This window comes from Etheostoma cragini, chromosome 3 (genome assembly GCF_013103735.1).
Source record: "Etheostoma cragini isolate CJK2018 chromosome 3, CSU_Ecrag_1.0, whole genome shotgun sequence".
Lineage (NCBI taxonomy): Eukaryota > Metazoa > Chordata > Actinopteri > Perciformes > Percidae > Etheostoma > Etheostoma cragini.
The window spans coordinates 20,416,404-20,440,555 of record NC_048409.1 but is presented as its reverse complement, the minus strand read 5'-3'; the positions used below and the strand labels follow the sequence as shown (position 1 = coordinate 20,440,555).

At 40.3% G+C, this 24,152-nt stretch overlaps 1 protein-coding gene across 2 annotated transcripts; it reads right to left on the bottom strand.

Annotated features, from left to right (window-relative positions):
- Positions 1 to 1,369: 1,369 nt before the first annotated feature.
- Positions 1,370 to 23,435, bottom strand: kcnj5 (potassium inwardly rectifying channel subfamily J member 5). 2 transcript variants are annotated; one of them, XM_034866881.1, is made up of 5 exons: positions 23,168 to 23,435; positions 14,166 to 14,248; positions 11,304 to 12,177; positions 2,784 to 3,724; positions 1,370 to 2,721 (listed from the first exon to the last, which is right to left on the bottom strand). In XM_034866881.1, exons 2-4 carry the CDS (start codon positions 14,226 to 14,228, stop codon positions 3,339 to 3,341), a joined length of 1,323 nt encoding a protein of 440 aa, XP_034722772.1. In that variant the 5' UTR covers positions 14,229 to 14,248; positions 23,168 to 23,435; the 3' UTR covers positions 1,370 to 2,721; positions 2,784 to 3,338. The 2 variants fall into 2 exon arrangements, with proteins under 2 accessions (XP_034722772.1, XP_034722771.1); XM_034866880.1 differs by lacking the exon at positions 23,168 to 23,435 and adding an exon at positions 17,673 to 17,786.
- Between the last annotated feature and the right edge of the window lie 717 nt (positions 23,436 to 24,152).

Sequence of the window (24,152 nt, the reverse complement as noted above, 5' to 3'; positions counted from 1 at the left end):
GTACCAGAGTAAAATTTCTCCCACATGCTTTTTTTTGTTCATGACTATAATTCTCTTTCTTGCGCAGGATGCTTTTTTCTGACCACACAGTTGTTGACAACCTATAGTGCTTCATTCTTCATCACAAACATGCAGCATTTAAAGTAGAAGGGAAGAGCATCAGCTAACCATGTAAAAAGAAAGAACAATAGCTAGTTACTTTTCTTTCCTTCCTTGAACAACTTGTCATTGTCAAAAAGAGCACATCTAAAAAAAAAAGAAGAAGAAAAAGCTTAAATAATAACAATGCGTATTGTTGTGTGTTTGTGGATGTTTTTGTGTTAGCTTGAGGTTGTGATGACTGATTCCTCCGTCTGTTTTTCTCTATCACAGACACCCATGCTCACCCACGAGAACCTGCATTGGGTACCTATTTCAATGCAACATTTGATGGGACATTATATTCATCATTGTACATTATTCATATTTGAATCAAAGACTGTCAGCTTGCTGACGATCCAGCTCCCAAATATAATAGCTTGGACAAGAATAGCCTTGACAGACCATTGCTGTGATTCAGTGAATTCTTGACACACTGGCCACCTCCTGAAACATCATGTGTACATTTGACAAGTTGTACTGTGTAGACGCTATATGAATGTGTTTACCCCTTTGACTTGTGCAGAGTTTTTTTCTATTACTAGTTAATAACTGTGTTGGCCTTCTTAATCAGTGTGCTGGCTATTTTCTGTGATTGTGTCTTCCTGTGTGTGTACATGTTCCTGTGCAATTGCAGTCTCCAAACACACAGAGCTGACTCAGGGATGCTGCAAGGTCCTGAAGACTCCAGCAGCCACAATCATCTTTATCCACAATAAACTATTGGTTTAAAGCCTTTATAGGCTCGGACAACTACTGGCAGATGTCAGGGTTCAGCACAGGGAGGGTTTGGGTGAATATTGAGGTGTACCCACACTTTGCTGCTGTATAATTTGAATTAATGAATTTAAATTTAGACACAGACAAGGGGCAACAAAGTTCTTGATGTATCCCTCCTGTTTGTTCCCCTAGCAGGCATGAAACAGTTTTTGCCTCAAGCTTCAGTAAAAGACAAGATTGTTCTCTACTGATAATCAAAGGTTGCTTAAATCTGCTTTTCATGGTTTGATACATGACTAATCCAGTTTTAAGTACCGTTGTTTTACCGAGAGCCATGGCCATACATCTGTCATTTTTTCCCACTACAGCTGATAGAGTGCAGGATCAACCTTTGTTCATTAACGTATCTCTCCAATCCTCAGTTGCAAAGTTATGTGCAAAATAATTACACAGTCACACACTCTCATGCAATCGCTCATGCATGCACACATTATCTAACAGGAACATGTTGTTCTTTTGGCCATATTATGTTTATTCCCATGAGAACACAAAGACAACAGATGATATTCCTGCAATGAAAGACGATCTCTCGCTAATGACAATTGATCATTTAGCAAATGGAATACATAGTAAGATGCTAAAATGTCACAGTGAAAATAACACATTGACTGGAGAAGCATCTGTAAAAAACAAAGCGATTTAACATTGAATTGGGAAGCTGAAGATTTTAAACTATCAGGATTTTTTCTTTTAACAAATGATAATTGAATATTGATACGCTATCTGATAATATATTGTAGAAATCTCCTAATTTGCATGCCTAGAAAATACCCTGTATTTCTTACTGTATTAAACAAACTCAGAAATGGGATGCATAGGGGTTGATTCATGCCTGCAAGCTCTGACATGTCTCTTTTTAAAGAAAAGTCAAAGAATACTGTAGGCTATGACCCTCACGGGACATGTGTTGGCTTCCTAAACAGCATCACAAAGGCTATAAACTATATCAAGCAAAAGACTCAGGGGCGGTTTGTGGAACCAAAGCCAATGTGCAGATTGAATTAGAGTGTGTGGACAAAGAAAACTTCCATTCATGAGGTGAACGCTAAAGGTAAAAACTTCAGAGGAAATAATTACAAAGAAGGCAAATACTGCAGGTAATGCGCATAGATTATAGTCAGATTAAACTTGCTCCTATCTTTGGTAGACTTGACTTTGATGTAGCTGAAAAACGCTGGGGTTGTGTATCTTGTAAATATTTAAAACAAAAACAAAACAAACATAAAAGAGACCACTGATTATTTCATTTTGCTTGTGGAACATTTGAAATTTTCATGTGTGGTGTATAAAATCAAGAGCATTTCAAATAGCAGTTTAGCATTGATGTATCATGTAAATATTTGAATCTACATTCAAATGTAGATTCAAATGTTATAAATGTCAATAATTTATATGTCACTTTTATTTTGCCTAGGACTGACATGCATCAGCCAGTAGCAGAGGGGTCAGGTCAGTGTGCAGTCACCTCATGGGAAATTGTGCTTTAGGTACCAAGAAAGGGGCTTGGAATTAATGTTTTAGTTGCTGCAGTGGGAAGGGAAATAAAATCTTTAAAAGGTTGAGTGGTTTTCAAACTAATCAGTTAGTAGCATATACAGCTCTTTACCAGCATTTGCCTGGTTCTTATTGTTAATTTCAAACCCTGAAAATGAGTGTCAAATTAGGTACTAGCTGGTTTCTTTTGGGTCAAGGCTCCCAGTATGTTAGGGAGACAATCAGACAAACACTGAAAATATATATGACAACCATGTGCAACCATGAGGAAGTTGTGAACTACTGTAAGAAAACAAATTTAGATAGTGGCTGTCACTACACGGTGCCTTTTATACAACTGTAAGAAAACAAATTTAGATAGTGGCTGTCACTACACGGTGCCTTTTATAGAACAATTCCCTGCGTCTTCTCTTGCCTATGCAAACTAGAAGCCTTATACATTTCCTCCTGGGTGAATTGAGTTTCTGACACAGAATAATAACAAACCTGACAGAAAAAGGAAATAATAATCCCCCACAACTTTTAAAAATCAATGACAAGGTTTCATTATCACTCAGAAGCTCTGAGTACACTGTTATGGCTACCAGATTCAGCTCAAGTCAACATTATACAACTTGAGCTGTTACAGCAGTAAGTGGTCGTTACGGTTATAAAAAGAAAATCTGAGCCACCAACCTTTATATGTGGAGAAATAGATACTGTATGTGTGTCTGTTTATGTTACTTACGTGTCTACAAAACCAATCAATGCTATAAATTGACACTCTAGTGGAGGAGTCTTGCATGAATCGGGGGCTGGAGACCCATGTCTTGTATCTCCAAGCAATGCAAAGGAACAAGCTGGCCATTGACTAAATGAAGCATTATTGTCCTGTCTCCTCTCCAGTCTCTTTCCTGGGATTTTAGCTGATGTGGCCGTCAGTCCCATCAGCCAGGCAGTCCATCAGCAAGCGGCGGATCCTCCAAAGCAGCAGCTGAGCCATTGGTCTCTCCTCTGTCACCCCCTAAATCTCTTTCCTCCTTGTCCTCATCCGGGCTGAGTGGGTCCTGTTGTGACATGCGGTTTAGGGGGTCAAAAGTATGCATTTTGGGCTCAGGGCTGCGGAGTGAAAGCTGAGGCAATAGCGGCCCCTCCCGAAGCTTAGCAGCTAGCTCCTTGGCACTGCAGGTGGGGGTGTTGGTTTCATAGACATCGTGGAAGTTGTTGTAGTCCACCTCATAGAAGCCTTTCTCTAGGGAGAGAACCGGTGTAAAGCGGTAGCCCCAAAGCACCTCTGTGTCCAGGTAGGAACTTCGAGCCTGACATGTCATCCCTGTGTCCACATTCACACGCACAATCAGAGTGGACAGGTAAACACACACACACACACACACACACACACACACGTATAGGTGTGTGGAAAAAGAGAGACAGCATCAGTAAATTATTCAAGAATTGTACACAGAAATGGCTCAGACCTTACAAGTGATTCCTCTAAATATCCATCGTGTGCTGTTGAAAATGCCACTGATCTTAACAGAAAGGGTTAATTTGTTAAGAAAACATGACCTTTTTGGCTAATAAAATAAGCGTTCAACTCACACACAACGGTAACAAAGTGTCATTATTTAATTTCTGAGGTGTCTTTTTGCCCATAAGAACGTCAGACAAAATAAGTAAGCACATTTGGTAGCCCAGTACTGCATCTGCATCTGCTTTGGCAAATGGAAAGAGAGAAAGACTGTGTCAGTGACTATAAAGTTAGAGTAATGTCAATGCTTAAAGCACAGCTTTACTGTGAAGTTTAATTCTTACTCATTAAATGTGTCAGATATGAATCAGGACACATTGCACATGTCTATTTTTGGAACTGCATTGGTTTGTAGGTGTCAACATTTTGAAATATAGTAGCAGCATCACGGATGTAACTTATAACTTCAATGATGGAAAAGTAACCCACACATTTATAAAGAAACTTTGAAGTGGTAAATTTGTTTTTTTTTTGGTTTGGTTGTACTGTTAAGTAATTTGCAAAATAGTCTTAAACACCAACATAAAAAATAATCATGAAAAAAATGTGAATTGTAAATCTGCTTGAAAAAACACATGTGACATTGGCCCACCTCTAACTAGAAACTACATTCAAACGTTTCAGATTCTTAAAGAGACGTTTGATTATTATTTTTGATTTCTCACTCACTGATGGTGACAGGTGTATTGTGTTAGGCCTACAGCGATTGAAGTGGTTGGAAGCTAACCACGCCACAACCTTTTGCTGCCACCTTTGAAGCCTACAGGGGTGAGAAAGACAAAAACTGGACTCAACATAGATTCCTTTCTTCCCCAGCTGTTGAGTTACATAATGTTGTGTCTCTCTGTAAATGCATAACATCACCAATAACATCAAACATGTGCTCGAAAATAGACGCAGATGCCAAATTGATATGGTGTCTATTGTCACGGTAAGAGGTGCTTTAGCTTTGTTCAGCTTTCCCTCTGGATATGAGTGGCCTAGATTCCATATTTAACTTGTGAAATGTTTGTTATTTCTGTGACTGGCTCATCAAAGACTAAATAGTGTCTTTTAGTCCCTATAAAAAATATTTTTCTATAGTGTATTTTAAGGGTGTTGTCACATTGTTTGATGTGTTTACATTCTCAGTTTACTTAATTCTTTGGAGTCAACATACATAAACTTATGTTATGAAGATCTTTTAGTATCTTGTCCTATTATCAATTAAACATATCTAATTGTGATGCTTTTATTAGGTTTTAAAAAAGTCCATGTGAGTCCATAACACTTATCAATGCTATACGACAGGATAACCAAGACTCTTCACAGACACTGCTACAGTGTTTTGCTGATGCATTGGTACAGTATTGTGTCGATTGAGTGATTAGGAACATACATTTAGATTGCACTTACTAAGGGATTAGAGCATTCACAAATACAAATCAGTCTACGACACACAAACACACTATTTCCTCATTTGTATAAAAAAAATACCTGTTATGTTTTATACATTTGGTAGAAAAAGTGTGCTGCAGGGTGTAGGCTAAGAAGGAGACTCGCGCTGTGATGTGTTCATGTGCTTCCAGATTTGGTAGTTGGCAGATCAACAGCAGCCATCGTTGTAAAAGAGAATACAGAATTCACTTTCACTGTGTGAGTTTGTACAATTTCATGGTTTTTATTTTCTGAAAACGCAGCTTGTTAATGCATTGTTTGGCAGCTGACACTAAGGTTTCAGATTTACACATCTTCAATTTCACTCAACTAAGCTCATTAGCAACAAACATTGGGTGTGAGTTTGGTAGTTTCTTGCATTGCAAAAGCTGTGGCCGGGGATATACGCAGCATGCAAACAGACACACGGCTTAGTGTCACCTAGCAATCAGAGCAGCAAGAACACACAACTCAAATGTAATAAACAGGATAAAGCATGCAAAACACCAGCATGATCTTTGAATACAAATTAAGCTAGAGTAAAGAAGAGGACACAATGAGGCCACCACTCTGTAACCAACACACCTTTCTCACTGCAGACATTTTTACTTGTCAAACACAGGTGTATTTAATAACTTTAATAATGGATAATTTCCATTTTGTTGTAAGTTTCTGGGTTTGGGTATTGCACATGCTGGCTCACTGGCACACTGAAATGGAAACGTTTGTGTTATTCATTACACCTTGTTTTATTCATGTTGATATGTCAGAACGTCAAAGCATCATTCCAGGTGTAGCTGCTTTTGTTTTTCATGTAATACTTTATAAGGCTGATAGTCTCGCATTTCCAGATTTTCATCCACAGCGCTGCGGAGCAAGGTCTGGCTAGTCCACACAGCATTCTGTTATGGGAAAAAAACTGTGCTCTGTTTCATTGACATTTCTTTAAACCAATCAAAAGGCAGCGCTAAGTCCTTGACGAAGCCACAGTACCGCTACAAATAGCCTCGGGAAGGAACTTGTTTTGATGGAACATGTGTTTGTTCAAAAGTTGTTCTCGTTGTGCAAAGGAAAGCTCTGATTTGACAGATAATCTAGCTAGCTGTCTGGATTTCCCTGCAGAGATCTGAGGAGCAGTCAACCATAGTCCTCATAAATCCACCAGTGCAGAATGCCAGCAAAAAGAAAGCAGAAGGTGAGGGACATCCAGCCAAACTGAGGGACATCTGGCGAAATTTGCGGTGGCATCTGACCAATGCCGGAAATTAAAAGTTGTAAGACTATGAGGCTGATGACCTCGACCCAAGCAACCAGGAGAACATTTTTATTGCCAATCCCCAATCTCTGCTGTGAATAGCTTGAAGAGCGCCAGGCAGTGAAAAGGTCAGAGCCTATATGTCAAATCTAATATCTGTCTGCTGTGAAAGAAACAAAATAATTTTGGATGGTTTTCTATTAGAACACACCTGACATATAACACATTGCTGTTCATTTGTTCTAGGTAAGAAATGTGGTTCATGCCAAAATAAAAAAAACTCGACAGTAATTCAAGAGAACATGTCAGGACCTCAGTTAAATAGGAAAGCGTATGATACTTTGTAGCATGACATGGTCTTGTGCGTATGTTCGTTCAAGAAAAAGAAATCAGGAATATAGTAAGCCCTTATGTTTTGTGGCTCAAGGCTTTCTGTATACAGTCACATGTACAGTGGCATTTACAGGTATGCTTGAAACAAAGCTGCCGAGGGATTGTCTCATGACAAGCTTTTTTTCTGTGAAAAAAAGTAATTCTGGCTAGGAACAACCCTCCTACTCCAACTACAAGGAAGTTCTGGGAGGACAAAGAACACCCAGTGACACTAAAGAAGTCATTACGCAGCTGAAAATGTACTAATCTTAACAAGGCTTGTACTCTTTGCAGGCTTCATTTGTAAATTATGAAACCTTACACATATACCAACAGAAGCTACCAAAACAGCCACAACATGTATTGCTTGGAATTGTTAAAATTGCAGAAACTAGAATTGCCTTTAGAAGCTGCACATGAGCAGGCCTACATTTCCAGTTACAAACTGCTGCTTCTTTTACTTTCCTCGCCAGAAGGTGTAGCATGTTAGACTGGAACTAGTCTCCCTTTGCCAAGCCTTCCTTCACAGAGGACGGAGGCTCTGGCTATGGCATATTATTCCAGGATGGGAGAAAAATGTGCTCTGGTTTAGTGGCATTTCTTTAAACTAATTACAAACGTCATGGGACAGAAACAACGCAACGGTGCCGCTGCTAAATAGCCTCGGGAAAGACCTTGTTTTGGTGGAAGAGAAGACATTCAAAAGTTGTTTTAGTCATGAAACAGAAAACTCTGATTGAACAGATAGTCTAGCTAGCTGTCTGGATTAACCATGCAGAGATGTAAAGAGCAGTTAACCATAGTTGTCTTAAATTGATCGGAGTTTAAAATTCCAACACAAAGATAGTCATCCAGCAGAATTTTGGGAGAAATCCTGGAAATGGATGTAGACTACACTGGAACTATTGCATGGCATACAGTGTGTGTAGTCTACTCCGTAGTTCTGCGTACTGCCATTTTGTTTTAAAATCAGGTTTGACTCAAAAACAAAAATTGTAGTCGCTATTGACCATCCCATGTTGTGCTAGTGGTGATCTTCTCTGACCAATCTGTGGTCTGCAGGGTTTTTACTCCATCTTTTAGTATCTGCTCAGCTTGCTGGGATCCTTGGCCGAGGTGGTACCAAAAACATTACCAGATACAAGGTACTATCATTAACCTCCCCTAATGAAAATGCAAAAACAGCCATTCTAATGTGCAAAGAACTAAACTGAACTGAACTGCACGTGAAGGTGAAGACTTAACGCTATGACATGGACTTGGCCTGGTTGTGGTTGCTTTGCATCAATAACAGCGTGTTCACTTTTTAAATAACATTAAAAAAGAAAAATATATTGGTAACAGATCAGCAGTGTATCTGTGCATGTGACATTTTATCCCCAATATTTTCATATTAATCTGGTATGATGCCATAGAGCAGGTGCTATTTTATATAAATAATTTACTGTATAGCAAACAGGAGACAAACCAGGCATAAACATGCTACCATCAGAGAAACCTATATGATGAAAACAAGGTTTGTTGTCGGCAACACAACTTGGCCTCCAACATAGCAGAAAAAGTACCAGAAATGTACAATAAACTGCAGTATCAGTTTTTCTTTAAAAAAGTTAGTTAAGGATTGTAGACAGGTCAAATAAGAGAAAATGATGAATGTTATAATGTAAATTAAACAAACTCCATTGAAGTTTCAACAAACCTGCACAGTAAAATGTCAAATTTACCATGGTCATGTTCAGGATCATTGACTCCATTAAAGTTTTTTTTAAACATCTGAAGGTAAAAAAAAATCCTTTAATTTCACATGTTATAAAAGGAAGGCATAACATTTTGAGCATGATTACATTTTACTTTTCAGCAAACCTAATGTGTCAACAATATGTGCACTGTAGCGCTAAGAATTAAATGCACAGTTCAAATTGCATGTGCACTACTGAATACCTGATATTTTGAGCCCTGGCTTATAAGGTTAGGTTGATTTGGATGCTTTTACATGTAGTTTTATGATCCAGATTGTAAATATTATATATTAAAACATGATGCATACTTTTAATAATGTGACATTTTGGAACTGCTCTGCATTAATTAACTGGGATAATGCAACTGAGTGTATTGTATTTTTTTTCTATTTTATGTATTTTCATTAATGCAATTAAGCGGTGTCATCAGAGGCAGAATGCTCTTTAGTAAGTCATCATCTTGTCAAATTCTGCTAGGGATTTCTAGCGCCTGACACCCAATTATGCTTAAACCCACAGGCTAGATGTCATCGGAGAAAACAAGTGGTGGTCGTTAAAGAGAAAATTGAGCCCTTTTACCACCCACTCAGCTGTCACTTCCAAACTCTGATAGCATCTAAGTATGAATATTAACTCTCGGGTATATGTAGCCTGTGCAATTCATGGACAACATCATATGCTGATTTCTCAATTTGATTGAGTTTAGAAGACAAGTAATTACTTATTAATAATTGTATTTCCCCTGTCATTACTCCTTGAGATTTAAGATTATTTATAAACTTTCCTGTAGGATCAGATACAAATCCTATTTTTTTCCACAACACAGCATTGGCCACCCTTTTCTTGACACGTTGACAGCATATTCATCACTTTTGAAGTGTGTGTGGGACCTTTTTGGTGACCTTATGACCTCTATAACTCAACTAAAATTATTATTATAAATGAAAGGGCTTTAATCAAACCCCAACAGGTTGAGGTCTTAGCTTGCAAGACTGTATTATATAAGTATTAGTTAAGCAGATGACAAAATTTGAACACAAATATTATGATGCAAAGTCATCAAAAAGGGTTAAAAATACCGAAATTGAGCTATCCTGTAATTCCCCAGCTTGCACTCTGTGGCATGTTAAACAAGTCTCATTAAGGTTTACAGGGGGAGGTAGTAGCTGGATGGTCGGATTGGTCCATTGCCTAGCGGTCAAGGACAGTGACGGCATAGCGCCTGCATGATGCCGCGGTCTCTGCCGGTGAAGCGTGAGGTGATTCAATGCCTGAGTCAAGTATCCAGCAGCGTGAGCATTAAGCATGATGACTGCTTCGGAGAAAGAAAATAAAATCAAAAAAATCTAAAATTAATTAGAGCAGAAATGTCTGATCGCATTAAGGAGCTTGGCGGTTTTACGGGTTTTTAAAATCAAGACTGAACACTCAACCAGTGGGTCTCATTTACTGATACAGTACAATGATAAAGTAAATTAGTAACATGTATAATGCATTGTATTTGAAATGAGTGGATTGTAATTAGTCTTGGAACAAAGGCCAATTAACAATGCAGAGTAGGCATATGAACAATACTTGATTTAGCCAATACTCCACAGAAAACACATTAGAACAGCATATTAACAGCTGGCTGTGGTGTATCATACTGTACAGTTTTCTTAGTCATCACAACATAAATGAGAATGAGATTGCTGTTCAAGAGAAGTTTTTTTTTTTTAAATGACAAACCAATAGCTTTGAGCATCGCATATTGAGACTTTTTGAAAATACGGACGTGGACAGATGGACGTCACAATCTGCTTTTATCTCAATGTGATTGTTGAATGCTACCTCTTGTAGCCTTGAATAGAGTCCGTGGAACTTTACAAAAAAACATTGTAATGACCAGCCTGGAGCAATTTTTAGGACTATTTGGCCTTTACTCAAAACACACACCAACAGTGTGGGTAACTACACTTCATTAGTTTTGAAGTAAACTTTGTCAAAGACATATCGTATATAGTATAGTAGCAACAGTGTAAACACGAGCTGCAGTGAGTACAGAGAAACATTTGAAAGGCTGTTGTGTCGGGATCAGCTTTTGTCTGCCTCAGTTGAAGTAACAAATACTTTAAAATATGTAGAATTAATATGTTAATGAAGACAGAACTACCGTTTTTAAGATGAAATGAATGTTACCACCTTCCCCAAAAACATTTGTCAGGTGTTAGGGTTAGGGGAATCAAGCAAATAATAAAATCCACATTAAAACTTTGAAGTGAAATGCAATAATATCATTTACGTCTCACTTAGAGTGCATTGTGTGATTCATTTAGTAACTATCTTTCCATCCACTACAATAGTATCTCTTGCAATCTGCAGCACTTTCAGGTACTCAATCCTGCCCCACCTCTATTTAAGCCTTTCCTCTTTCCATGTGAGCCTCTTCTCTCTTTCAATCCATTTATCAGTCTTCCCATCCCTCCCAGCTCACTTCCTGCATGCAATGTTTCAACAATTGTCTCTCTTAATCAATCTACCAATCATCGATATGTCCTCCCATTCCACCTTCATCCCACTCTGTACCCCATCGCTTAATCATCCCCCCATTGCTTCATACCTGTGGCCTCCACCATGCCCTCAAGGATAACCACGATCTCGAACTCTTCCTTCTCGATTTGTGCCATTGTCATCTCCCAGAAGGGGCTCTTGTGGTTGATCTCGTGAGAGATGATAAGCGGTGACACCAGGAACAGCCGGTCGTCTCCCGTGTCAAAGCCGATGTTGATATCAGTCTGGTTGAGCGGGATGAACTCCCCCTCCTTGGTCTGCTGCGAGCGGATCAGCTTCGCTCTGATCGATGCTTCAACAATGTGAGAGTTCCTCAGGTCCCCCACCCGAAACATCAGGCACATCTTGTTGTCTCGCACCGATATGACAGCATTTTGCGAGAACATGAGGGTCTCGGCGCGGTTCTTTGGCTGTGAGATCTTGACAAACATGCAGCCCACCATCATGGCGTTAACAATGGAACCCAAGATAGCCTGCACCAAAAGCAGTATGATACCCTCAGGGCATTTTTCTGTGATTACACGATAACCATACCCAATGGTGGTCTCTGTTTCAATGGAGAAGAGGAAAGCTGAGACAAAACTGTTGAGGTTCTCCACACAGGGGGTCCAGCCCTCCTCATCAGCATGCACCAGATCCCCACGGATGAGCGCTATCAGCCACCACAGAAAGCCGAAGAAAAGCCAGTTGACTATATAGACCAAGGTGAAAATGAAGAGACTAAGACGCCAGCGTAGGTCCACCAGCGTAGTGAACAAGTCACTGAGGTATCGGTAGGTCTCTTGCACGTTTCCGTGATGAACGTTGCACTTTCCGTCTTTCTGCACATATCGCTGACGTGGCTTCTTCACCGGGTCAGAAATCAAGTGGGTTCGCTCTGTTGAGATCTGGGGCTCCCGCAAGTGTTTAGGAAGCTTCTTTACCTTGAGGAAAGATAAAGAGAGAGAGAGAGAGATAAAGATAGGGGAAGGCGAGGGAAAAGAAAGCCAACAAGCAAAGAGAGAAAAAGATGGAGAGAAAACATTTGCCATTTTTAGGTTTTCACCACATGGGTGTTCTTTATGTTGGCTACTTTGATTTATTTTTCAAGTATATTTTCTCGAAACCTATACTGAGTTTGTACTGGAGGATGTAGGAGTTGATCTTCTTAATGCCATTATTGTTTAGCCTTTGCAAAAGCTTTATGCTGCTGGGAAAGATACAAATACAATTGTGAGCTGATACAAAGTCACTGCTCTGTATTGCTCCTCAATGACATTGTAGGTGTCAGTATGCACACATATTCTATACAGGGAGAAAGAGAGACTAAGGACACAACAAGAACACAAGGACGCCCTGGTGGTTGTCTATCTTGGCCCAGCTCCAGCAAGGCGATCTGGCTCCACAGCTGTGCCCTGCCTCACTCCCTGTCCCCTGTGTTCCCTCTCCTTGCACCCTATGGGACATTGGCAGGCTTGGATAGGAAAAGATCCTCCATCCTTACCCAACAGACCCTTTTGGCATCCTTAAAAAGTGGTATATACCTGGGCACACATATTGCACTGATCTAGAAACCAGCTTTCATGCACTAACATGCCGGATTCTAATATTGTATGTTTTAAAATATAAAGGCAATGTAGTCCTGCAGGGGGCAGTTGCTTGTCCCTCTTTTTGGGAACATTTATACATATAGGTATTGAGATGCACACATACAGGAAGACAATGTTTCAAGGCACCTTTCAAACAGATCAAGGAGATTTTGTCAGCAGACGGATATTTTCCAGTCTGTGATGATAATTGAAATGAATTGTGTTGAGGCAAGTCAAAAGCTCTAGGGACCTCAGAATCTCTCACTTCTAAGAGTACACCTGGGATCCATCTTTCTCTAGAGCCATGCTCACATCACCAGAAAAGCTAAGTCCTTTTACATAAACACTGACTGCTCTACTTCTCTATCACAAAGACAATTACTCTCATAGTTCAGCCGGGGAAGAACATAATCTAAGTCACTACAATATCCTTGCAGTGCCTTCGATTGCAGATCCTTGATAATAAAATCTGCCAGACAGCTTTATTCAGCATGGTTTCTTGGAGATGTCAGGTGCTGTTTCCCTGCTGGCCTGTGTACATGCACGCTTGGGCAGGGCTGCATGTGCAGTATTGTGTTTTTAGATATTGATTTGAAGTGATCCCTGTTTAAGGTACCTTTTGAAAAGATGAATTGAAAGACAACCCTTATTGACTGGCATCGCAATTAGTAGCTTGATGACAATGCATTAAATGTCAATGGGCTCCCTTACTACCAAATGTGCTCAGGGATATGGGCTCAAATATAGATCCAGAACACAGTCTGCCATTTCTCAGAATTAAACTTTCCCTTGTGACAATCACTTCAGAGTTGTTGTTTTTTTGTATTACATTTTTTAAATATAAATCACAGCTTCATAGTTTTTAAGCAAAAGTAAAAGGCCCATTCATTTCTCCACTCTCGAATGGGGCTAATTAAGGGATAGATGATGCGGTCACAAGCAGTGCCGCCCAATCTTTGGCCTTAGTCAATATGGTCTGTAGGGGGATGGTCAATAAACAAATTCATCACTTCTTTCTGCGTGACAGTAGTAAGTGGTGGGTGTTTTCTCTTATTGAGCCTTTCTGGCTGTGCTTGGGTAGACAGCATGAGTTTCAATCAGCTGGGGAATCAGGACAGATAACCAGTGCATCTCCAGCATCTGTCATTGAGAGTAAACGGGGTGTATTTTCCTGGTCTCCCCGGCCAAGTAAACTAAGCCATGTGAACTAAAGAAACTGGTTGCACTTTGTCGGGTTTAACCTATAATCTGTACTGTTTATTTAATGCATACAGCATGCATTTCTCTCTTTTCAAGATGGGGAGACCGTAGTGATTAGTATAGTTTTGGACCAGATATTTTACCTGTGCAGGTGTGACTCCTATCTCCATGTTGTGGTCCATGAGGACTCGAGAATCTCCTGCCATCCTCAGCTGAAGCTCAACACCTGCAAGACACAAGGAAGTACAACACCTAAATGTAGGCTTTAAAACATACAGTACATATTTTTTTCTAAATATTGTTGTGTTTTGCAACAGTACAATGAGCTATAATTAATTGATCACCAACATTAAAATGAACCAATACAACATAGAATAATGTTCAAAGCTACAGTGCCTATATAGCACATATGCAAGCTTAATCCACTAGGCCTTTCAACCCTCAGCTCTGTGCATTACACATCTTCTACAAAAGTGTACATACATTATGTCACATTTACAACGTTGTGTTGACGTATAGTGCAACTCAGCCCCTCAACTCCTCAAGCATATTATTTTCTACCTCATTTAAATTGATTCAATATGTCAATATTTGTCAGCTGGTTTAATGAGAACCCCCAGAAACACTAGAGAGCTGTTTGAATGGCCTTATCTTTAACAGAGTAAGATGTTTGGATTTATCAGGTGCTGTTATAAGCTGATCAAACAATGGAGGCAAAGTTTTAATTTCAAAAAACAAAATAAATGCAAAGAGGTGCATTCTGGTGCCAGCCTTCACAGACAGGACGTGTGCTTTTGTTGCCTAAACCTAACTGTAAATGGGAGGATGTCATAAGTCGCCTGTGGTACAACAAAGTAGCGTCTACATGGAGCAATACAAATCAGATGTAGCCTACACATATTTTTCTGTCCTCCAAACTATACAATATGTGTTGTTTATGTCTACCCTCTAAAACGACCCATAGGAGCATTTCATAAATTAATGTCCCTAGCGTTGGCAGGAAATATGACCCACATTTCCATTCATTTCTAAAAATGTTGTTTACATTGTCAAATGCTCTTCGTTTGGTCATGTTTAGTCACAAACACTACTTCAATAGTGAAAAAAATAATGGTTTGGGAGGAAATCAGTAAATCTGTTACATTTATCTCTCCTGGTTGGGCATGAGACGCAGAATGTGGCCTAGTTCTGATTGTTCTTTAAAGTTAATAAAACTTGCTTTCCACACTATTGAATTAAATATTAACACATACATGTTAAAAAATGTATTAATAGTAAGCTTGTTCCATCTGGCAGTCTTGTCCCACCAGTGTACAATACAACTAAGATTTACCATGAGAGAAAAAATGAAGAAATACAATTGATGTGTTCGTACTGTATGTCCCCGATGCAAATGAATAAATAACCAAATACGATGATAAAGGCACATCATGTTCAATGCAGGATGACCTAAGTAAAGGAGTAGCTGTAAACATCACATGGGAGATGACCCAGAGTCCACTGTTTGGTAAATTGCCTGTACAATGATGCAGGCTCAGCTGCAGTGTTTCCCAAAGACCAGCCACGTCATTTCCAGCACTGCCAGTTGCTTTGATGAAATGTGCCCATACACATGTACACACAAACTTACACACACACGTGTACACACACACACACACACACACACACACACACACACACACACAAACACACTGTGCCATACAACATTGTATATTCATCAGCTGGAGACAGAGAAATAAATACTGTCACAGAAAATCCAGCAACCCCTTGTACTTTATTTTTTCATCTAATATTAAATGATTGCACATGTTATTGGTGTTGTTTTTAGCTCCACTGGAGCAACTAGGTGATGTGCTGACAATTTTAAAAAGTATTTCTCTGATCCTGAGTTGAGCTGAAACAGGTATTTTTAAACATCTGTTATGTGAGGTCTAAAGTGACAGGAGAAGTAGAAAAGGAACACTTTCAATGTATTTGGAATGATGTGTTATTTAATAACCCTAAAGCCCTAATTTTAGCAGCAATCTTACAACACCTTTGGAGCTCCACAAGAGGCAATTAACTTATAGAGCCCATGGGTGTTGTTCGAAAATAAACTACTTTTAATTTACTTAAAGAACAAGGGATGCACAGGGCCTAGTAAGCAACCAATCAAAAGAATATGGGTCAATTACTTTTGCTGAAGGTCCCTGACCTCATCCGACATTTCATTGTCAACTGTCTTTTTTGTAATTCTATTTGATCACCGACAAGCAAGGAGAGGGATTGCAAAGCCGAGCGCGGAGATGTGAGAGGACAACGTCACAAATCAGATCCACACAGGAATGTAGTGTTGACATTGATGGTCCAAAGCAAAGGGCAGAGTGACGTGACAGGCATCTGAGCAGGGAAAAAGACAGACAGATGGACAGCAGAGGCGAGGGACACACACAAACACACACACACGCAGAGCTTCTGAAAAACCTTGCTGAATACATTAAAGGCGTTGCAAGGTCTTGCTTTCTGACTCACTTTAGGTTCTCATGAATTAAACATGGTTCCCTGGAGATTTATGAACTCCAGACCTGTGTGTATTTTCAGCGAGGCTGTCTGTTTACAACAGCAGACTCAACAAGCCCAAATGAGAGGTGTTCGAACATGGATAACAGCCGGGGTGTTTTATCTTAGCGCTTTAAGAGGGTAACAAGCATTTATCTTGTTACCGGGGGAGTGACAGCATGCTTTAGCTGAATTGCGTCCTGATAACAAGAGCACTCATCTATTGTGCTTAAAGCCAACGGGTACTAGTAAACCTGAGATCTTGCTTCCTAAGGGATATCTTCAGGACATATATTTTCCTTATTTGCTGACGCTGCACGCTGTTAACGGTCATCTGCACAGAGACAGCAAAATGTGGCCCTTTTCCTTCTAACCTGTGGCAAGCTCTATAATTTCCCCCTCGGGCCTGTATCGTACTGAATAGCACTTGCTACATGATTTAATTTTCTACATTTTCTAAACTTCAGAAACTTGTGTTGTCAGCTCTGTGTACAGTTCTAAAAAGGTAAAAACTAGCTTGGTGATGAGCCAAGAGAGGATCTTTATCAATACTAATTACTGCTCCAATGAAGCCCCAGCCACAGATTAATTACCTGAACTATAATTCTCACTTGATCAACATAATTGTAGACAGTTGAATTACTCTTTTATTCCCATTAAATGGAGGTGGTCAATTTAGTTTTGTAGTCTAAAGTAAAATTTGCACAGACGTGCTTGGTTTATACATTCAAAGGATGCTGCAATCTCCAAACTAGTTAACTTTTCAAGAAAAACAAAATTCAGCAGAAAATATTCCTGTTACTCTTTTGGGATGTAACCCTGCCATTGAGCATGACAGGGTTATAAATGGCAGTAAGATTTTGCAAAGTCAGCAGTATCCCTCAGTTTACCATACAAATTTGACTATTGGTGGGCACTCATCCATAGATTTTGAGGTCATAGCTTACAGTTTTCTGCAGTCCATCAAATACAACACTGGCATGGGAGGTATAGAGAAAAACAGGCAAAAAGGAAAGAAAGGGGAAGAGAAAAAGACAACGAAGAAAAAAGACAATGGTTGCAGTAGAGCTGAGCTTTTGAGCATAATGAAATAGCAACTACAGTATATTTACCAAATCCCTGCATCCAATTGTTACACACTGGTACAGTCGTTCCAGCCTATCTGTTGCCTCTGTTCTTTGGTCATGGATGCACTAGAACTTTCTATTTCCTTGATTCCTTGCCCTCCTTCACTCCTCCCCTTGAGTGAAAGCTCAGAGTCATGGTTACTGGGCCTGTCGTGATTATGTCCAGGGCTAAGATTGGCCCATGAAATAACATGGCTTCATCCCTATCTCTTCTCACTTATGACACTTTAAGGTCAAGCGGGTCAAATGACTAAAAACGTCCTCAGTTAGTTTGGCTCCAGATCTCGCAAACACACACACACAAGCACACACACACACACACACACAAACTTTATACCGTCCCTCCCTCCCATCTCCCCATTATGCCCGATAGTGAGCTGAGTGTATCCAGTTGTGTTCTTCTCATGGATGACCTTCTCTGGAGTGACATTGCTGCACGGAGACGTTCGGCTCACACTGGAGAAACAATTTCCTTAATGACATCTCCAACTCTCTCTCTCTCTCTCTCTCTCTCTCTCTCTCTCTCTTTCTGTCACACACATACACACACAAACAAACACACACAAACACACATACACACACACACACACACACACACACACACACACAATCACCAACTCTTGCTGTCCCTCATTCAGTCACCTTTTTCAAGTATATTTTGTCTCAACCTTTCAGAAAAAGAGTGCCATTTTTGTATTTCTTTGCTGCACATTTCAGATCTGCCTCATTAGTCCACTAAAATGACAATTAAAAAAAAAAAAACACATTGGTGTTGAGTGGAGCTTGGATGGGATTAAAACCCAACACCTACTGGAGCCAAATAACACCCTCTTCAACAACACTAGCTTGGAGAGTGACAGATGTAATGGAAAAAGACAGAGGGAGAGAGACATGAGATGTGTGAGGTTGGGTGGCTGGGCGCGCTCCCCAACACCCTTTTTCTTCTTCTTATCAGGCGTTTCTGTCAGGCTCTTAATCCCAGATTCCCTGTGCCAATGCTCTGTTTTAGAGGGTGATGATGGCTCAGCAAAAGACCGATATGGAACTAGAGATTAGTATGTGCAGAGGAATGAAATGATTTGTGCTCAGCATTAAATACATGATTTTGCAATCTGTTAATTGTTTATGAATGATATCCACCTATACAATTCCTATGTATCGAACTTGATCCAACTTAATGTGGTTCATTAATCCTCTGGATTACCTCATGAGGACAAGAGGGCAGGGAGAGGATGGGATGCAGTGAGCAGGGGCAGGGGGGGTAGCTGTCCTTCTCTTTTATCGTCCCCACCAAGTCAGAATGAAATGAGATTACAACCCTGCATGTTAAAAATCATCAGACCATCTTGCAGCTGAACATTTTTTGACATGTCTCTGTGTAACACAAAGCAACAGACGTAAAGAAATCACTGTTTATCCTTTGCAGTAGTGTCTACCTTTCCTCCTCCATCATTTCACTGCATGGTCCACAGAGAACACACCTTTGATGACAATGTCCAATAAATCAACAGAAATTGTCAGAAAATCAGGAACTAAGTCTTATAGTGTTGTTTCCCTGATGTTCATGATTTAATCTCTGGTGTAAGAGCTCAGAGTGTATGCAGAAGAAGACTTACTTTACATCAAAAACAAAACGCACCATGACAACAAAGCGCCCATGATCGGCACCATCTTGGGCTAGGTGTGTTTCAGTGTGCTTTAGTGTGCTTTAGTCATGAGCTTAAACCTTAAACATTAGACCTAAAGTCTTAGCTGTATAAATATGAAACAAGTTGGTGTCAAAAAAAGAGCTCAGCAATAATCTATTCTTAAAAAAAAAAAAAGCAATCGTTGAAAGAAGAAGCATTTCAAATAAAAAAAATCCATGCAACCACTTTACAGGCTCTATTAACCACACAGTATTTCTCGCTTCTATCGGTGCTATTGTGCTGCAAATGTACGGTGATGTGCTTCTCCTGGATGATGGATGCTTATGCTGCATAGATGATTATGCAAAACCTGTAAAAAAAAAAAGAAGAAGAAAAAAGAATCTCCCTTCATATGAAGTGTAGTACATCCTAATGACACTACAGTCATAAGAAGGTTTTTGCATATATTAAATGTCCTCTATTTGCATTGCACATGATGCCTATTGTCCTTGCACCACAGGAAGCAGTGTGCAGTGTGCATTTAGCTGAGTTGCCAGTTGGTCTTTGCATCAATGTAAGCAAATCTTATTCATGGGCATTTGTTATACTAGCCAATTACTGTAAAGAGACTGTGGTTGTAGTGTGTTTTTATGTTATAAGAACTAAACAATACAGTGTGTGATACTTACAAGTGCATGAGTGAATACAGGGATCTTATAACCCAATACTCCAGTGTGATATAGTTTAAACTGGCCTGACCTGAATGCCTATCAGCTGGACATGATACATTAATGCATCTCTAACATTATCTGCCATGCTTAACAACTCTCCTTTATTAAAATACCTCCAGATGCAGGCTGGTTTAGCCCATCTGGTAAGCAAGAAGCAGGACACAAAATAACAACGCTGTTTTATTCCAAATACTGACAGATAGCAACATGAGCCATTTGGCAGTTTGACAGCTATTTAACCTGGAAGTGGCAGGTATACTGGAGTGTAGTTTTAGAGTTGTCCAAATGTAATCTGTGGCAAATTACACTGAATAGTCTTTCTGGTTTGCAGGTGGATTTGCCACATTAATGAAATTCCTCATGGTCTCCTGAAGGTATAAACGGTACAGCACACTGAGCCAATTGATGGACATTGGGAACAAGGCAACCTGAAGAAAACTGACAATTTACTTTTTTTGGATGATTTTACGGAAGGCATGTAGTTTCATAAAACCCTCAAGAGCCTGAAAACTATATTTTCTGCCCCAGTCTCTTATCTAAATGGGGGTCCCTAGAGGTGTATGCATGTGTATGCACACCTTCGTGTTGGTATATATAGGGGGTGATCTCTGAAACAGTTCTCACTTTGCCAGGGGCTTTAACTTGCACATGTAACATATTTATGAGAGCATGAACAGTGATTTTTACTTGGGGGGATGAAAAGATTGTGTAGGAAATGGTATGCTGCTAATCTGTAAGATGTGAATACTGGATTGTATTCATATACAGCTCACAGAGTGCAAGATTATGGCTTATAAATTATGCACAAAGTTATTTTTCTTACAGGGAAGTGTACAAACTAGAAGTGAAGGAGTATACACATGTACAACTTATTCAGTAGTGTTGCATAAATTAGGCATCTTCATAAATTAGGTCTATCAACAGCCCTGCAAAAAAGTACTGCATTTTTATGTGTTACTCTGACATGCACACATGTTTTCCTGGGCACTAAATACAAAGACAATCTTCACGCCTGGCTAAGCGCTTGACGCACATGCACTGCTGCGGTGTTAGGGTGTTGATCTGCTTGAAGAACATAGCTTTCCCTACGTCCCCTCGAGACACACAGTCTTGACTAAATGAACAGATCAAAAATAATTATTCCCAGTGTTTTCTCATCTAATCAAGATCCTGCAGAGCATTACTTCTGCCCCGTGCCCTCTTTTCCCATTTGTCAGTTGTTAGTTTGTTGTTAGGACATGGATAATAACCGAGCAGGAGGGGAGCAAGGTGCATGGCGCTGAGTTGCAGCTACATTGATAGCCCTCATAAAAAGGTCAAACACCCATTCATCAAAATCCATTACATCTTAGCAGTTCACAATTTACCCTATTCTCTTCAAATAACCAACCATGTTTCAATCTGCTGTGAGAAGAGTCGTGGAGGATTACAGTGATAAAAGTAGCCTGACATTTGACAAATAGGCAGGTTTTGCTGCAACGCCTGTATAAAAAAATCATTCTGTTAGACTGGTCTTTCCATTTGGCTTCAATGGGTTAAGGTCGAGAATGTTCCATTTGTTAAAACGTGGTTAATGATGAGAGCATAGAAGGCTTGCACTTACTATTCCTCCCCGGTGTGCAAGATAATAGATATTAGAAAATTATGATTGATTCCACTCACTGCCTTGACACTGTCTTGACATTACCTGATGAGACAATACCAGGAATCACAGGAGCTTTGGGGAAACTACACTCAATTAGTCTGGCTTTACCAGACCCTCCTGTACAGCGCTGCAGGGGAGGGTCTGGCTAGTCCATACAGCATGCTGTGGTTTATTGGCATGCCTTTAAACCAATCACAATTGTCGTTGATGGTGCTAAGCACTGGGAAAAGCCTTGGGAAGAAACTTGTGTTGGTGGAACATGTGTTGTTTCAAAAGTTGTTTTAGTTGTGCAACAGAAAGCTCAGATTGGGAAGATAGTCTAGCTAGCTGTCTGGATTTACCCTGCAGAGATCTGAGGAGCAGTCCACAGAAATCAACCAGAGTTTAAAATACCAGCGCAAACAAAACAAAAGTGAACGGACATTTGGCTAAATCTAGCAAAATCTGGCAGAATTTCCAACGGCAATGGAGCAATCCCGGAAGTGGAACGTCATGGATACAGACTAGCGCCCAATTAATGTGGCTGCTAAGCCCAGGAGGAGAAAATAGTGGTGTAGATCAAAGCAAGAAGCCCTAATCCTCAGCTCAGAGAGAGTGTTTCAAGGGAATCGATATAAATGATTTCATATCAATACTTCAGATTTAGCCTAAAATATTCATAAAAACACTACCCACAGCTGAGACTACATTGAGTCCATTGTTTCATCTCACGTTTCTATGGAAGGCATAGAAATATGTAAGAGCTGCATTGTGATGTGTTGCGCATTGGTGGTGAAATACTCCCTCCTCCACACACATACACACACACACACACACACACACACACACACACACACACACACACACACAAACACTGAGTCCAGCTTTGCTCCTGCTGCTGCGCTTGTAAAACTCCTGCATGGCACTGAGAGAACTACAGCACAGCACACGAGTACGCACACAGCAGGAGTGTTGACAGGCTTTTCTCTGCTTGCGTCAGAGAAATCCATTGCCTTTTTAATTACCCTACCCCCACTATGAGGGCAAGTACATGCATAGCGACGATCTATGAATCTCTGCAGTGACATAAGATGAAAGAGGCAAGATGTGATGATACAGGTTTTAGCTGATGGAGGAGGGTAATCCAGCCACTTTTCTCATCATCACTTTCCTTTTCCTCCTATCTTGTTCTTGAAGTGGCTTGCATTGTCTCAGATCTTCATGTGCCATCTGTCCTTGTCTCACTGTTTCTAGCTACCTGACTCTCAGTTTGATATCTTTCTTCAAGTAAGGCACTCTTTTTTATTTGGCAAGCCACTCCAGATGGGATTTGTGGCTGTGCAGAGAAACACATACACAGACAAATTTAGTGAAGGCAGCCTGGACGTAGAGCCATGCTCCTACTATGCATCAGCGGCTTAAAAAACCACCCATTTGCTCCAATACCTCTCTGTATCTTCCTCTGCTTTTTCTCTTTCAGCGATGCACAAGGCTTACCTTCAGTTCTCTGCAGGAGTTGTTAGCAGGCTCCCTTCGAGGCATTTCACAGCTGCTCTTCTCCCCAGGACAGCGCACTCCTTTCCTGGCTTTGTTCAATCACCAACAGCCCTCCTGCATCTCTCCTGCCACCCAGCTCCTTCTGCTCTTCACCGCTCTCTATCTACTCCTGTGTGAGAGGGGGGTCTGTCAATGCATGTGTGTCTGTGTGTGTGTGTGTGTGTGTGTGTGTGTGGGTGTCTGTGTGTGTGCGTGTGTGTGTGTATGTGTGTGTGTGTGTGTGTGTGTGTGTGTGAGGGAAAGAGGGAGAGGGAGAGAGAGAGGCAGAGTGGTGAGAGAAGAGATGGAAAGGATGGAGATATGCGTGTGCTCTCTCTTGAATGCTCCTCTCTTCACTTTCACACTGTGATTGGACGTCTTGTCTCAAAGGATTTGTCCTTCATAAGAGTGCTTGTTTATTTGCTCAAAGCATCAGCATATGTGTGTGTGTATGTGAGAGAGAAAGAGAGAGAGAGAGAGAGAGAGAGAGAGAGAGAGAGAGAGAGAGAAAGAGACAGAATACATCCACCACCCCCTTCTCTCTGCTGCAGCGGCAATGATACAAGAAGGAAACAATGACTGTAAAAGTATACACAGGGGTAGGAAAAGAGAGGTGAGAGAGTGTGTTGGGGGTGCAGACTGGGAAAGAGCAATGGTGAAGAGTAGTGTAGTATCATCAATTGCTCCAAAACTGTAGTTGAAGAAAAAGACCTTAGGGTCTGAGAAAGATATGAATTGGAAGGGGAGACAAGAGTTTTTGTGGAAAAAAACATGCACAGCAAGACAAAGAAAGAGCAGAAGAGGAAGAAAGTAACAACTAGGTAAGAGAGAAGCGGATGAGTTAAAGGGGAGCAAGTGCAGAGGAAAACCTGTAACAGGGAAAAAGGGACATTTTGACATATAATTTCTCCTCAGATGTCGCCTACAAATCCGATTTGGTGTCATT